The sequence below is a fragment of the Lycium barbarum genome, chromosome 9 (genome assembly GCF_019175385.1).
Source record: "Lycium barbarum isolate Lr01 chromosome 9, ASM1917538v2, whole genome shotgun sequence".
In the NCBI taxonomy this organism is placed as follows: Eukaryota; Viridiplantae; Streptophyta; class Magnoliopsida; order Solanales; family Solanaceae; genus Lycium; species Lycium barbarum.
This window is the reverse complement of record NC_083345.1, coordinates 95,204,581-95,217,890: the sequence shown is the minus strand read 5'-3', so window position 1 is coordinate 95,217,890 and position 13,310 is coordinate 95,204,581. Positions and strand designations below refer to the sequence as shown.

The 13,310-nt window shown below is 36.4% G+C and overlaps 1 protein-coding gene across 1 annotated transcript; it reads left to right on the top strand.

Moving 5' to 3' along the window:
• The first annotated feature begins 9,193 nt into the window (after positions 1–9,193).
• LOC132609092 (protein trichome birefringence-like 33) lies at positions 9,194–12,397 on the top strand. Its single transcript, XM_060322931.1, has 6 exons — positions 9,194–9,434; positions 10,038–10,248; positions 10,903–11,074; positions 11,180–11,379; positions 11,569–11,727; positions 11,829–12,397. The coding sequence occupies exons 1-6, from the start codon at positions 9,251–9,253 to the stop codon at positions 12,166–12,168; spliced, it is 1,266 nt and encodes a 421-aa protein (XP_060178914.1). The 5' UTR covers positions 9,194–9,250; the 3' UTR covers positions 12,169–12,397.
• The last annotated feature ends 913 nt before the right edge of the window (positions 12,398–13,310 follow it).

Sequence of the window (13,310 nt, the reverse complement as noted above, 5' to 3'; positions counted from 1 at the left end):
AAGCACATGTAGAGTTAGTGATTGTCGAAGACAGCATGTTACGCCTTCGGGTATGAAGTTGGGATGGATTACCTAGGTTGGTACTATTGTTTGATTATGGCTTGTTGCCTTGTTGTGATCTATTGGCATGTTGCCACGTGTGTGACATTAAACTTGATGCTTAGTCGTCTTATCACGATTGTGAAATTGTTGTCCCTCGCTTGCTAGGTATTATCTTGGATAGGGGAAAAAACTTGACTTATTACTGATATCGAGAGATGTGTCCATGTGTGGCACGATTGATTTGATATGTTGTCATCATTCAATGATATTATGCAGTGTACTCATTCTAATCTTTCATAATACTCTTATATGATCTGAGCTTGGTATTGTTGTTGATTATGGCTTGTTGCCTTGTTGTGATCTATTGGCTTGTTGCCACATGTGTGATACTAGACGTGATACTTAGTGACTTATTCATGGTTGTGAACTCGTATCTCTCAGTTATTGGTTATTGATTTGTAAAGAGGAAGGAAATGATATTGATCTTGATATTGGGATACATGTCCATGTGTGGCAAGATTGTCATTGATATACTCTTGTTGACATTGATATAATTGGATTTGCGTTCTTACTCATATAATTGGATCGGGTTGCACGCCACAACACATATATATGCACGCCTTTTCAGTTGTCCGATGAGTGTGAAGAGAGCTTTCAAAATCTCAAGGATTTATTGACTTTAGCCCCGATTTTAGCAATACTTGTGGAAGGAAAATACTTTACTATTTATTGTGATGCTTTTCGGATTGGGTTTCATTGTGTGTTAATGCAAGAAGGCAAGGTGATTGTGTATGCTTCGAGGAAATTGAAGGTCAACGAGAAGAACTACCCCACTCATGATTTGGAGTTGGCGGCAGTAGTCATTGCTTTAAAGATTTGGAGACACTACCTATATGGAGTTCAATGTGAGGTGTTCACAAATCATCATAGTCTTCAGCATGTGCTCAATTAGTGGGATCTAAATTCGAGGCAGTGTTGATGGATCGAGTTTCTCAAGGATTATGAAATTACCATTCTTTACCATCCAAGAAAGGCTAATGTGGTGGCGGATGCGTTGAGCTGAAAGGCGATAAGTATGGGTAGCTTGGCGCGTTTGATAGTTGAGGAGCGTCCCTTAGCTATAGAGGTGCAGTCTCTGGCTAATAGTATGGTGAGGCTTAATATTTCGGAACCGGCAAGGTTCTGGCTTGTGTTGAGGCGAGGTCGTCTCTTTTGGAGCAAATCAAGGCACAACAGTTTGAGGATGTGAAACTGTGCAAGATTCGAGATAAGATGTTGAGTGGGGACGCCAAGGAGGTGATTCTTGATGATGAGGGCGTTTCGAGGATTAAGGGGAGTGTGTACGTTCCTCGTGTTGGTAGTTTGATTAGGTTGATTTTGGAGGAGGCTCACAATTCAAGATATTTCATCCATCTTGGTTCTACAAAGATGTATCGTGACTTGAGACAACATTATTCGTGGGGTTGGATGAAGAGGGATATAGTGGAGTTTGTTTCCCAGTGTTTGAATTGCCAGCAGGATAAGTATGAGCATCATAGACCGGGTGGTATGACTCAGAGGATGCCCATTCCCGAGTAGAAGTGGGAGAGGATAGCTATGGACTTCATAGTAGGTCTACTGAAGACTTTGGACAAGTTTGATGCTATTTAGGTTATCGTAGATAAGTTGACCAAGTCTGCGCACTTCATTCTAATTCAGACTACCTATAATTCAGAGAGGTTGGCAAGGATCTACATTAAGAGATTGTCCGATTGCATGGGGTGCCCATTTCTATCATTTAAAACAGAGGCACTCAGTTCACTTCCCATTTCAAGAGGACTTTGCAGAAGGAATTGGGGACTCAATTGGATATTAGTATCGCCTTTCACCCGCAGACGGATGGTTAGCCCGAGAGGACTATTCAGTTGCTTGAGGATATATTGCACGCTTGTGTGATTGATTTTGGTGGTCATTGGGACCAGTTCTTACCCTTAGCAGAGTTTGCTTACAACAACAGTTATCACTCGAGCATTGACATGGCTCCATTTGATACTTTGTATGGTAGGAGATGTCGTTCTCCAATTGGTTGGTTCGTTGCTTTCGAGGTAAGGCTTTGCATTACTGATTTGCTGAGAGAGTCTTTGGATAAAGTGAAGTTGATGCAGGAGAAGATCATTGCGGCTTAGAGTAGACAAAAAGAGTACGCAGACCGGAAGGTTCATGATTTGAAGTTCATGGTTGGTGACTAGGTTCTATTGAAGGTTTCACCTATGAAGGGTGTGATGAGATTTGGGAAAAAGGGAACGCTAACTCGAGGTTCATTAACCCTTTTGAGATTCTTCAGCATATTGGTGAGATAGCCTTTGAGTTGGCATTGCCACCTAGTTTAGCGGGTGTTCACCCGATGTTTCATGTTTCCATGTTAAAGAAGTACCATTCAGACGGGTCATATATCATCCATTGGGACTCGGTGCTGTTTGATCAGAATCTGTCCTTTGAAGAAGAGCAGGTAACAATCTTGGCTAGGCAAGTTAGGAAGTTGAGGTCAAAGGAGATAGCTTCAGTAAAGGTGCAGTGTCAGCACCGCCCAGTTGACGAGGCTACATGGGTGACCGAGGCTAATATGCATAGTAGATATCCATAGCTCTTTACCGATACAGGTTCTTTCCCTTAGTTCCTTTTTCGTTTCGAGGACGAACGTTTGTTTAATTGGTATCTGATGTAACGACCTGTTTGGTTGTTTAGGTCATTTTACGCTTTCCCCAAAATACCTTTTTGGTAGTCTCTTTTATGTACTTGTGACTTCTGGAGATGGATGACGCGGTTCCCGAGGATAATTTTAAGGGTTCTAGAGTTTTCTAAGTTGAATAAGAGAAAAAGAGTTGATTCATAGTTGACTTTTAGGTTATTGAGCCTGGAATCGAACTCTGATAGTCCTATTAGGTTCAGAGCATGATTTTTTTTATTTAGTTGGGTCCTTAGTTCGGGTCCCGAGGCGTTCGGTGGTGTTTTAGGTCATTGGTTGGAAATTTGGTTGAAGTTGACTTTGGTCAACACCGGGTTAAGGATACCTCTTATGGGAAATTTGAGTGCGCGAATGAGTTCGTAGCGTGTTTTACGATAAATATGCATGTTTGATTTGTGTCCGAAAGGTCTCGGATGAGTTTCGAGTATTGGGTTGAATTTGGTGAAAATCAGATTTTTTGGATTTCTGGTGTAACCGAACCTACGGGTGTAGGACAACACCTATGGTCTCGCCTCTGCGGGTTTAGTTCGCAGGTGCAAGTATTAGTGGGATTGGGGGGGGGGGGGGGGGTTCGCATCTGCGGACCTTCCCCTGCATCTGCACATTTTGGGCCCTTAAATAGACCGCATATGTTGCCTTTTCTCTGCAGGTGCGAGTCTGCACCTGCAAAAAGGGTCCGCAGAAGTGGAAAACGCTGTCAGTGGTATTTATTCCCCAATTCGTGTTTTGTTCATTTCATTCACAAATTTAGACCTAGAGATTTCGAGTAAGGGCGATTTTGTGAAGTTTTTCAAGATTCTTCAAGTGGGTAAGCTTCTTATATCCTTTTATGATTATAGCTTCTGTTAATTAGCATTGGAATTCATGTTTTAGGGTAAGGGTTTATGGGTTATGAACCTTGAGTGAAATTTTGAGTTTTTGGTTTGTTTTGAGTTTTTCTAAATTTATCATGGTTTGTTTTGAGTAATCTTCTAGATTTGGACTAGTATATCATTGGGTAAACTAATACTAAGCTTGAATTTCCTATTTAAACCCAAGAATCTTGATATGAATTTAACGGTTTTCCATATTTGGGGATAGTGATAATCAATAGAATTGGCCGCTCATTTGGGGTTAAACTTTCATGAAACTTAGGATTCTGACTATTTGAAGTATGAGTAACATGTTCCTACCTTAAAATTTGAGTTTTGCCCTTATGGGCACGAGGTCACTTTTTAAGGTTGTTTTTGGAATTCAAATTAGCAGTATAGCATTATGTGTATCCCTAGACTCATAATCTAACGTAGAGTACTTATTTGATAGACTTATCGTTCAGAGATTCTTCGTAAAGAGAAGGCTTTGGCGTGATTGTTCGTGGCTCCCGCTCGGCTTTTGAGTTAGGTTACGGCTTACCTTTGTTATACTCCGATTAAAGAATCGTATGTAATGATAGATATTGACGGGGAAAGCACGTTAGGCCTTCAGGCATATTTGTGGTGATAAATCCACTATTTTGGTATGGATGTTGTTATGTGGGCTTGTCGCCATGTTTGCTAATAAGTGGTGTTTGTTGATTTATCCACTCCTGTCACTTGATATCTCACTTATGACATGGAAAAGTGAAGGATAATATTATCGAACTGAGTTGTGACTTGCATTCGTGACATGGATTTATTTATTCTATGATTTGTGTTGTTTTTGCACTTGATTCCATGGATGTCATGCATTCCTTGTTTATATATGATTGATGTGATAGTAAGGTAAGTGATTGATAGCCTCTGATGTCTTTGTCGGAGAGCGAGCTGATTGACAGTTTCTGAGGTCTTCGCCATAAAGCGAGTGTTATTGTTAGCTGCCGAGGTCTTTGCCGAAACATGAGTTTTGTTGATAGCCTCTGAGGTCATTGCCGGAGAGAGTGATATATTGATAGTTTCTGAGGTCTTTGCCAGAGAACGATGTGGTACATGGACTTCGTGGGTCCCCTATGTGTCATGACTTTGAGGCATAGGCCTTAGCATGTGTGTACGGATTGTAGAGGTGGCCTAGGGGAAATTTCCTTCCATTGCATTCCATTTCATATACATTTATTCATTTACTCATTGACTATCTTATCTTATACACTTTGTCTGATCTTGTACCTGAACATATTTCGTGACTGTTCTTGATTGCTTATCTGTTGTATTGGTTGATTTCTTCCTATGTATATGCGTTATCTAATCGTTGTCGGCCTATGATGTCTACGAGTACAAGTGTTGTACTCATACTACTCTTGCTGCACTTTTTGTTGAGTGCAGAGTTTGAGCCAAAATTCAGTTCACGACCTCGAGAGTGACCCGAGGCCTTTCTTCTGGAGATTTTAAGGTGAGCCACTTTCGGGATCCTGCAACCCCGGATTTCCCTCCATTGCTATCTGTCCTTTTGATTCACAGACACACTTTATTATGCATTTTTTTTACTTGTATTGAGTTTTCGGATATTGTACTGTATTAGTGCTCTTGTACGAGTACATACCAGGTTTTGGGATGGTAATTGATGTTACTTCAGCACTTATGCTACTTATATATATATCTGTTGACTTGGTATAATTCTCTCTTTTTATTCCGCAAATTTTTCTTAAATAATGTGATTAAGGGAAGGGTACGCCCTCCTGGGGGGACAGTGTGGGTGCCTCATGACCCGTGATTTGGGTAGTGACAAAAACTCTGAAAAATAAAGAAAACAATGAGAATTACAACCTAAGATTGTTTACTGAATGAGTATAATAAGATAAAGATTTGGGGTGAAATTTTGAGAAATTCGGGTGAAAGATTTCGTGAGAAATAGAATAAAATTATTTAGATAGATAGAGAGAAAAGGAGAAGATTGTGTTCGTGCGTTCGAAGAGAGAAGTGAGAGAGCGTTTTTTTTTTTTATTGCGTGATAACCTAGTTTGGCTATAAAACACTATATTAAAATATGAATGTGGGCTACAAGGTGCTAATAACCTTAAGTTATTTTTATGCCATTTATTGGCTAAGTTGTCATGCAGGGCCATTTCCCTTTAGAATTTAAGTTCTATGGGTTCAACTTTTTAAGGTTTTTAGTATTGAACATTGTATTTTTAAAAATTATGCATTCAAACTTACTATTTATTGCAATTTTAGTGCATCTTATACATATATTTATGTTTCGCGTCAAAAGTACTAAATTCAAATGAACCTGGTGAGTCATGCTGAATCCACCTTTAGAGATAATATGGTAAAAATTTCACCGGACGCTCTATTTTATAGCCTCATTTAATATGTACCCACTTTTTTCCAAAAAATTTAACTGGTACCAAAATATAGGTAACTTTAGACAAAACTGCTTATGCTTTTTCCTCTTCTTCCTCATCCTCATCCTTCCTAGCTGTTGTACAATATTCTTTTTTGAATTTATAGCAATTGAAGTACAACATTTTGAAGAAGTGAGTTTCGAGTTTTGAATATGTAATAAGTTTAAATCGAGTGGGTGTTATTGAAAAATCTTGAAAACAAAGGCAAATCACATTGTTGCAAATTGGGTTTGTTAGACTTCCTGTTGTTTTAGAAAAATTGATGATTGAGGTTTGTTCTATATAATACATGAAATTTATGTTTCAAAATTGAGCTTATTTGAGGTAGATTTGGGTGTTGAATTGTATGTTGGAATGTTAAAATTTGAAGAACAAGCTGTTGTTCTAAGCAAAAATTTGTTCACATGAACTCATGCCAAAATATTTGAAGTGCAGCCAAATATATGCCTGAACCTCATGCCAAAATATTTGAAGTGCAACATTATATGTATGAAGTTTGGCCTTGCTAAGGCCACAACTTCAATTCAAAATGTTTGAAGTTTAGCCTTGGCAAGACCACAACTTCAGTAAAAATGTCCGAAGTTGGCCTTGACAAGCCATTATATGATGAAGTGTAGCCAGTATATGCATGAAGTTAGGCCTTCCCAAGGTCATACCTTTTTTAAAGATGTTCGATTTTTTGGTGCCAAGACCACAACTTCAGTAAAAAAATGTCCGAAGTTGGCCTTGGTAAGCAAGGCCAAACTCTAAGAAAAAATGTTCAATGTTTGGCCTTGACAAGGCTACACTTCAGGCAAAAAATATCCGAAATTTGGCCACATGAGTTTTTGCAAACTTTAATCTTGTATGTCTAAAGCGGTCCCAAAGTAGATATATTTGTAAGAACATTTCATCTTCGACTACAAGTTAAATGGAGGTCAGAATTGGGTTTTTTTGCACTTCTCCAGATAATATAATGGTGGTTTGCAGGTTCGTGGTGATTATTTCTTAATGACTTTTGAGCTCTATTGCTTGGGTTCTCAACATTTTTGTCGTGTGGTTACAACACAATTTGAGTGTAAGTGTGGGATCCACATCGATTTTAGTCAATCTAATTTGCCTATAGCGAAGAAGTACAGGTTGTTTAGGTGTTTGGTTTGATTTTTTTTATTATGTCATATATATATTCACATAAACTATTAAAATACTTTGTTATGATACGTATAAAATATTTAGTGTTTACAAAGAATTTAATTAATTTTCAAAATACATTCTTGTACATGTTATAATATACATTTCTTGACTCTATCTTACACGCGTAAACCCGAATCCTAAGAGTAAAAATCTAATACTACATATTTTTTCATCAATTTATAATTATGTCATAGTCAATTTTTATTTTGACTTAATTAACAGAATTGGATTTAAGTTACATTGTTAATTGAAAAATAAGTTTCTACCTTAAATAATATATTGTCATATATATTATTCTTATATCCTTATTGATTATATCTCCTAACACCCGTATTCATATTCAGATGCATATCCTTGAATTCCAATTTTTATGAGATGACGAATCCGATTACTAATTCAGCACCCGTATGCATACCCACATCCGTACTTGAGCAATATAGCAGTTTTAATTCTTTTCAATTTGCCTCTGTAAATGGAGAACCCTGTTGTTATGTACTTTATGATAATAGACTTTGTCCTCGGGGACTAATACTATATGCATGTTCCACTAATACTATATGCATGTTCCAACCTTTCTACTGATTATAAGTTATAACCCGTCCCAATTAATTGATATTTGAGCCTATTTTACTTGATGAAAATTCGATATTACTATTGTTTCTTACAAATGGATATTCTACTCGCTATTCTGGACTACTTTATTCTTATGGATGTCTCCATTCCGAAATGTCATTCATTAGATTTCTATTTTAGCAGTGGACTACTAGGATAACTAATAGTGGTGAAAGTAATTTTTATTTATTTATTTATATTAGAATCACGGAAGGAGTGGTGAGATAATTGACATCTCTTCGCTCTTAATTAGAGGTCTTGTGTTCGAATATTGAGAATGAAGAACTTATTGGTAGCAAACGTTTTACCCCTTAGCAGGCTTGGCCAACACTAATTTTAATGACTAGGTTAGAGGGTATCAGACATCGAACAGTGAAAATTAGTCAAAACAATAAAGCTAGTTAAATCTTGGTTTGTCAAAGGGGATCAACTGCTCCATGTGAAAGATTTCTGGAGACTGGAGTGTGGGCTCACTTACTGCTGTAGAGTGAAGAGATAGACGATCTTGCCAACTAAAATGACTATGAAATGTTACCTCAATCACTCTCTAACTAAACCTTTAATTAAACGAGTATAGGGTGCTACTTAATTGCTTTCCCAAATTTCTTAAATTCACCTATATAAAGTGTAGAAAATGATTTCCCATCTTTCCCACAACCCGTACCCTTAACTTAGAAGCTAAGGGAAAATCATTGCTGTTTCGAGATCCTATCATCAAATTCCCACGTTACTTCACCTCAAGCCTTCAGGCTGTAAAGGGAAGAAAAAACTAGACAATTTGACCATCATTCAAGTTATGCAAATCTCATAAGTTTTGATGGTAATGTGCCATCAAGTATTAAATTTCTAAACATCAATTTGACCATCACTTAAGAAATAGTTGTGTAAAAAGAAATGTGACACCAAGTTTTGAAAACAAAAAAATATAATGTGCTTACCGTAGGACATTAGAAAAGATAAAAGACCCATATATATATATATATATGCATGGTTTAAAACTCACTAAACCGAATGATATTTTATTGGCGAAATAGCTGTTCTTCTATTTGTTTGGTGCAGTCATATTATTATTATTATTACCTAAGCAGAAATATATAAGCGAACTCAACAACTAAATACGTCGTTTTAGTGGTGTATACTCCATATATTATTCCTCAGCTTTGGTAGTGCCCTTTACTTTATCTATTTTCCATCAAACCTAATATAACAATGATGATAACACAATAATAACGAGAATAGTGAGTAACAAATTTCAATAAAGATCTCAAACATAAATATATTTAATTGCTGGAAAGAAACCTCTTGTCAACTCCTTCAAACGTAACCGATAAATATTTTTCATGTATTTATTCAGCCATAGACTACCTAACTTCAACAAGAGCCACTCTACCAAAGGCTTCAAAGCAATGAAGCCACCTCCCTCTTCTTCGTCTTCAATTCTCCGAAAGACTCATCTTTCTCCTTTTCTATTCACTTTATTAGCTTTCATCGTCTTCGTCACCATTCTTTATAGTGAAGATTTCAGCTGCATTTTTAGCCAGCTTGAGTATTCTAGTCTATATGGTCCTCCCAATTCCATCTCAAGAATCAGTGAGTAACACATTCATCAAATTATGCACATTTAATTTTTTTTTCCATAAGTTTTTGTTGTATCGACTTGAATACACCAACATTATCAAAAGAGTTGACTTATATACTGACAGCGTAATGAAAGTTTTCCATTCCCAGTGCAAATTTTACTTGCTACGAAAAGTTATATACCTTATTTTCTAGGCTACTAATTCCACTTGTTAATCTTCTATTTCGATTCAGCTGCTAGCAAGACTGAGTTAATTGTCAAAAACACACATCAACTATCACGTTTTGGCGAGTTTCGCACCCCAACTATGATCTCCTTTTTCCTACACGAACTATCATCATCTATGTATTAAATCGCACCTCAAAGCTAAGTAGACCACTATTAGTTGTTCCCTTTTTCTACCTGAACTATCACCATCTATCCAACTAGGTGTGTTTTAATACATAGATGATGATAGTTCAGATAGGAAAAGGGAACAATCGATAGTTTGAATGTGAAACTCGCGAAAAAGTAATAGTTTAGATGTGTTTTTTACCATTATCTCTAAGGCTGTTGCATATAAGTTGAGGCTTATTAAAATAGCATGTTGAGTGTGTTCTGCATAAATTTGGCAGAGAAGAGCAAGAAGTTGCCATTTGCCATTGGAGAGACAGAGGAAGGCTGCGACATTTTCAGTGGGATGTGGGTTCGAGATTACAGCAGGCCACTGTACGAGGAAGCTGAATGTCCTTACATACAGCCACAATTGACTTGCCAAGAACATGGCCGGCCAGATAAAGATTATCAGCATTGGAGATGGCAACCTTATGGCTGCTCTCTTCCGAGGCATGTATAGTTTTAACTCAATTTATCTCATGTTTGCCATATAGTCATCTACTTATCATTAACCAACACATCATTCGACATCAGTTAGTTAGTTACAAATAAGTGAACACTTGCATTCAATAGTCTCATTCTCAAGATTAATAACCAATTGATGCGTAATTCATTTCCTTGATCAAGTTGATGGGTCAGGATGATGTATGATCTAAGCATTCCGTAGTTACTATTACTCCTATAATACATGAGTGTGAAAGAGAAGTACTTACTATATTGTTTACATATTTTAGAATAAAAACTTTCAACTCAGAACACATAACCTCTAAATTCTGGATCCGTCACAGACATGTGACATATAGAGCTAGGCCACGAAAAGAAAACCTGAGTCGATAATGTTTGAGAAATGGTTTCGTCACTATTCTTAATCTGGTTTACGGGTTAATGGTTACATTCTACTCTTTGTCTCTATTTGTTAATATTTGTTTAGTGTGTAGTTCAACAACTCTTACCTGCCAGAACCTCGGGTCACACTTTTATAATAGCATGGAAATTTAATAGTTTCGATTTCTCTGTTTTATATTCTGATTTAGAAGGCAAAGGTTTTGTTATTTCCATAATATTGCAATGAATTAACTAGGCAGTATTTCCATAATGTTGCAGTTTCAACGCGACACTAATGCTGGAAACCCTTCGTGGGAAGAGGATGTTATATGTAGGAGATTCGTTAAACAGAGGACAATATATTTCCATGGTTTGTCTTCTCCATAGACTTATTCCTGAGAATGCCAAGTCCATGGAAACTTTTGGTTCCCTCAGTGTTTTCACTGCTAAGGTAGGTGATCATTTTAAAGTTACATAAATATGTAGTATCAGAATGCTATGACTACGTGGATTAACTAAATGTTGCTAATTAGCTTGAATTTAATTGGCACTGCAGGATTATAACGCGACGATTGAGTTCTATTGGGCACCATTTCTGCTGGAATCAAATGCTGATGATGCAGTGGTACATAGAATATCAGATAGAGTTGTCCGAAAAGGCTCAATCAATAAGCACGGAAAGAATTGGAAAGGGGCTGATATAGTCGTTTTCAATACTTATCTTTGGTGGATGACCGGCCAAGAATTCAAGATTTTGTAATTGATCTTCCCCTCCCTTATTTATTCTTTTCAGTAGAGTTTAAGTTCTGTGAATTGACACATTAAAGGAAAAAAATACTGATACAGCATGTAACTAATTTGGTATTTTGAAAAATATACAATTTGCTGTATTTTGATTTGTTTGTTTGGGAAGGAACTAATGATATAAAAATGAAATCGGTACAGGCAAGGATCATTTGAGGATGAGGAGAAAGATATAGCAATAGTATCGACAGAGGATGCATATCGAATGGGAATGAAGAGTATGCTGAGATGGGTAAAAAAAAATATGGATCCCAAGAAAACCAGAGTCTTTTTCACTAGCATGTCACCTTCCCATCAAAAGTAATACTACTTGATGTTCAATTTTTGTTGAAAATTTGTTTGTCATGTTACAATTGGAAAAAAAAACAGTACGTAGTACTAATTAATCTCTATTTTTGCAGGAGCATAGATTGGGGAGGAGAACCAAATAAGAATTGTTACAATGAAACAAAAATGATAGAGGATCCAAATTACTGGGGATCAGATAGCAGAAAAAGCATAATGAAAGTAATTGGAGAAGTGTTTCGTAAAACAAAAGTGCCCATTACATTTCTCAACATCACACAACTCTCAAATTACAGAAAAGATGCGCACACATCAATTTACAAGAAGCAATGGAATCCACTAACAGCAGAGCAATTGGCAAATCCAGTTAGCTATGCTGATTGTGTACATTGGTGCTTGCCTGGTCTTCAAGATACTTGGAATGAGCTTTTATTTGCAAAACTTTTTTATCCTTGATATTTTAAGAACATGAACCAAAGCCAATTTTTATAAGTACATAAATTTTTAAAAATGGATGAGATCAATTTGGTTACCTAGTATTTTCTTTGTTCTTTGGGATGACATTTGCGTCGGTAAAAACACAAAAAAATTGTGTATAAATGTAATTCCTGTCAAGTTTGCGAAAAACAAAAATTCGTGAAAGATTGTGAAAAAGAATTCTTGCAAAGAGAAATATTTAGCATTATTTTTTTCGCCGTAATTTGGGCATCAGAATATAGAGTAATAATATCATAAAAGGTCACTCAACTATGAAGAATTATATAGCAAAATCATTCAACTTTGTTTTGTATCAACAAAGTCACTCAGCTTAGAGCTTTTCTCTTATAAAATCATTAAGCCAAATTTGTCATTAAAAAGAATCTGACATGACAAAATAAATTAATTTTTTATGTCACGTAGACATAGAGCCCCATAAATAAAACAAAAATTAAAGAAGAGTCATATCTTAGACCAAACAACCCACCCGGGTCTTCATCTAAAACTCCTATTTCACCTACGTATACTTATGATCCAATTTGTTTGAAGTATATGGATACTCGTTGATCTTTGCTTGTCAGAAAAATAAGTTGGACAAATGAGCACAACGAAATAAAATATAGTACACTGCATCAAATTAGTACTAAGTTTTTTTCTGGACAATCAATACAGAAGACTGACAGGGTACAAATAATAGGATACATTGTTAAGAATAAAAAAGATTAAAACGATAAAAGAAAAACGAACAGCAAAACATCGTGCAACAAAAATCGTCTTTAGAAGTGATGACACACTCTAATTCAAATTTAGAAGAAGAAGCGTAGAGATCTAAGGAGGAAAAATAGGGGAAGTGCACATAACCGATTTTGCGACATCCAGCTAAGCCATAATCGAGTTTGTATTTTTGTAAATTTAGCTACTTTGGAATCAACTTTCAACATACGCGATCAAAGTTACAAAAAAATGCGTATGAAGTCATAGATTTGGCCTGGAGTTTAACATATTTCCTGTACAAGCAAACTTCCAGCATACGAGATCAAAGTTGCAAAAATCCGCATATGTAGTTACAAATTTTGTCTGATGTTTGGCTTGCGAAGGCTTAACTTCCGACATATGTATCT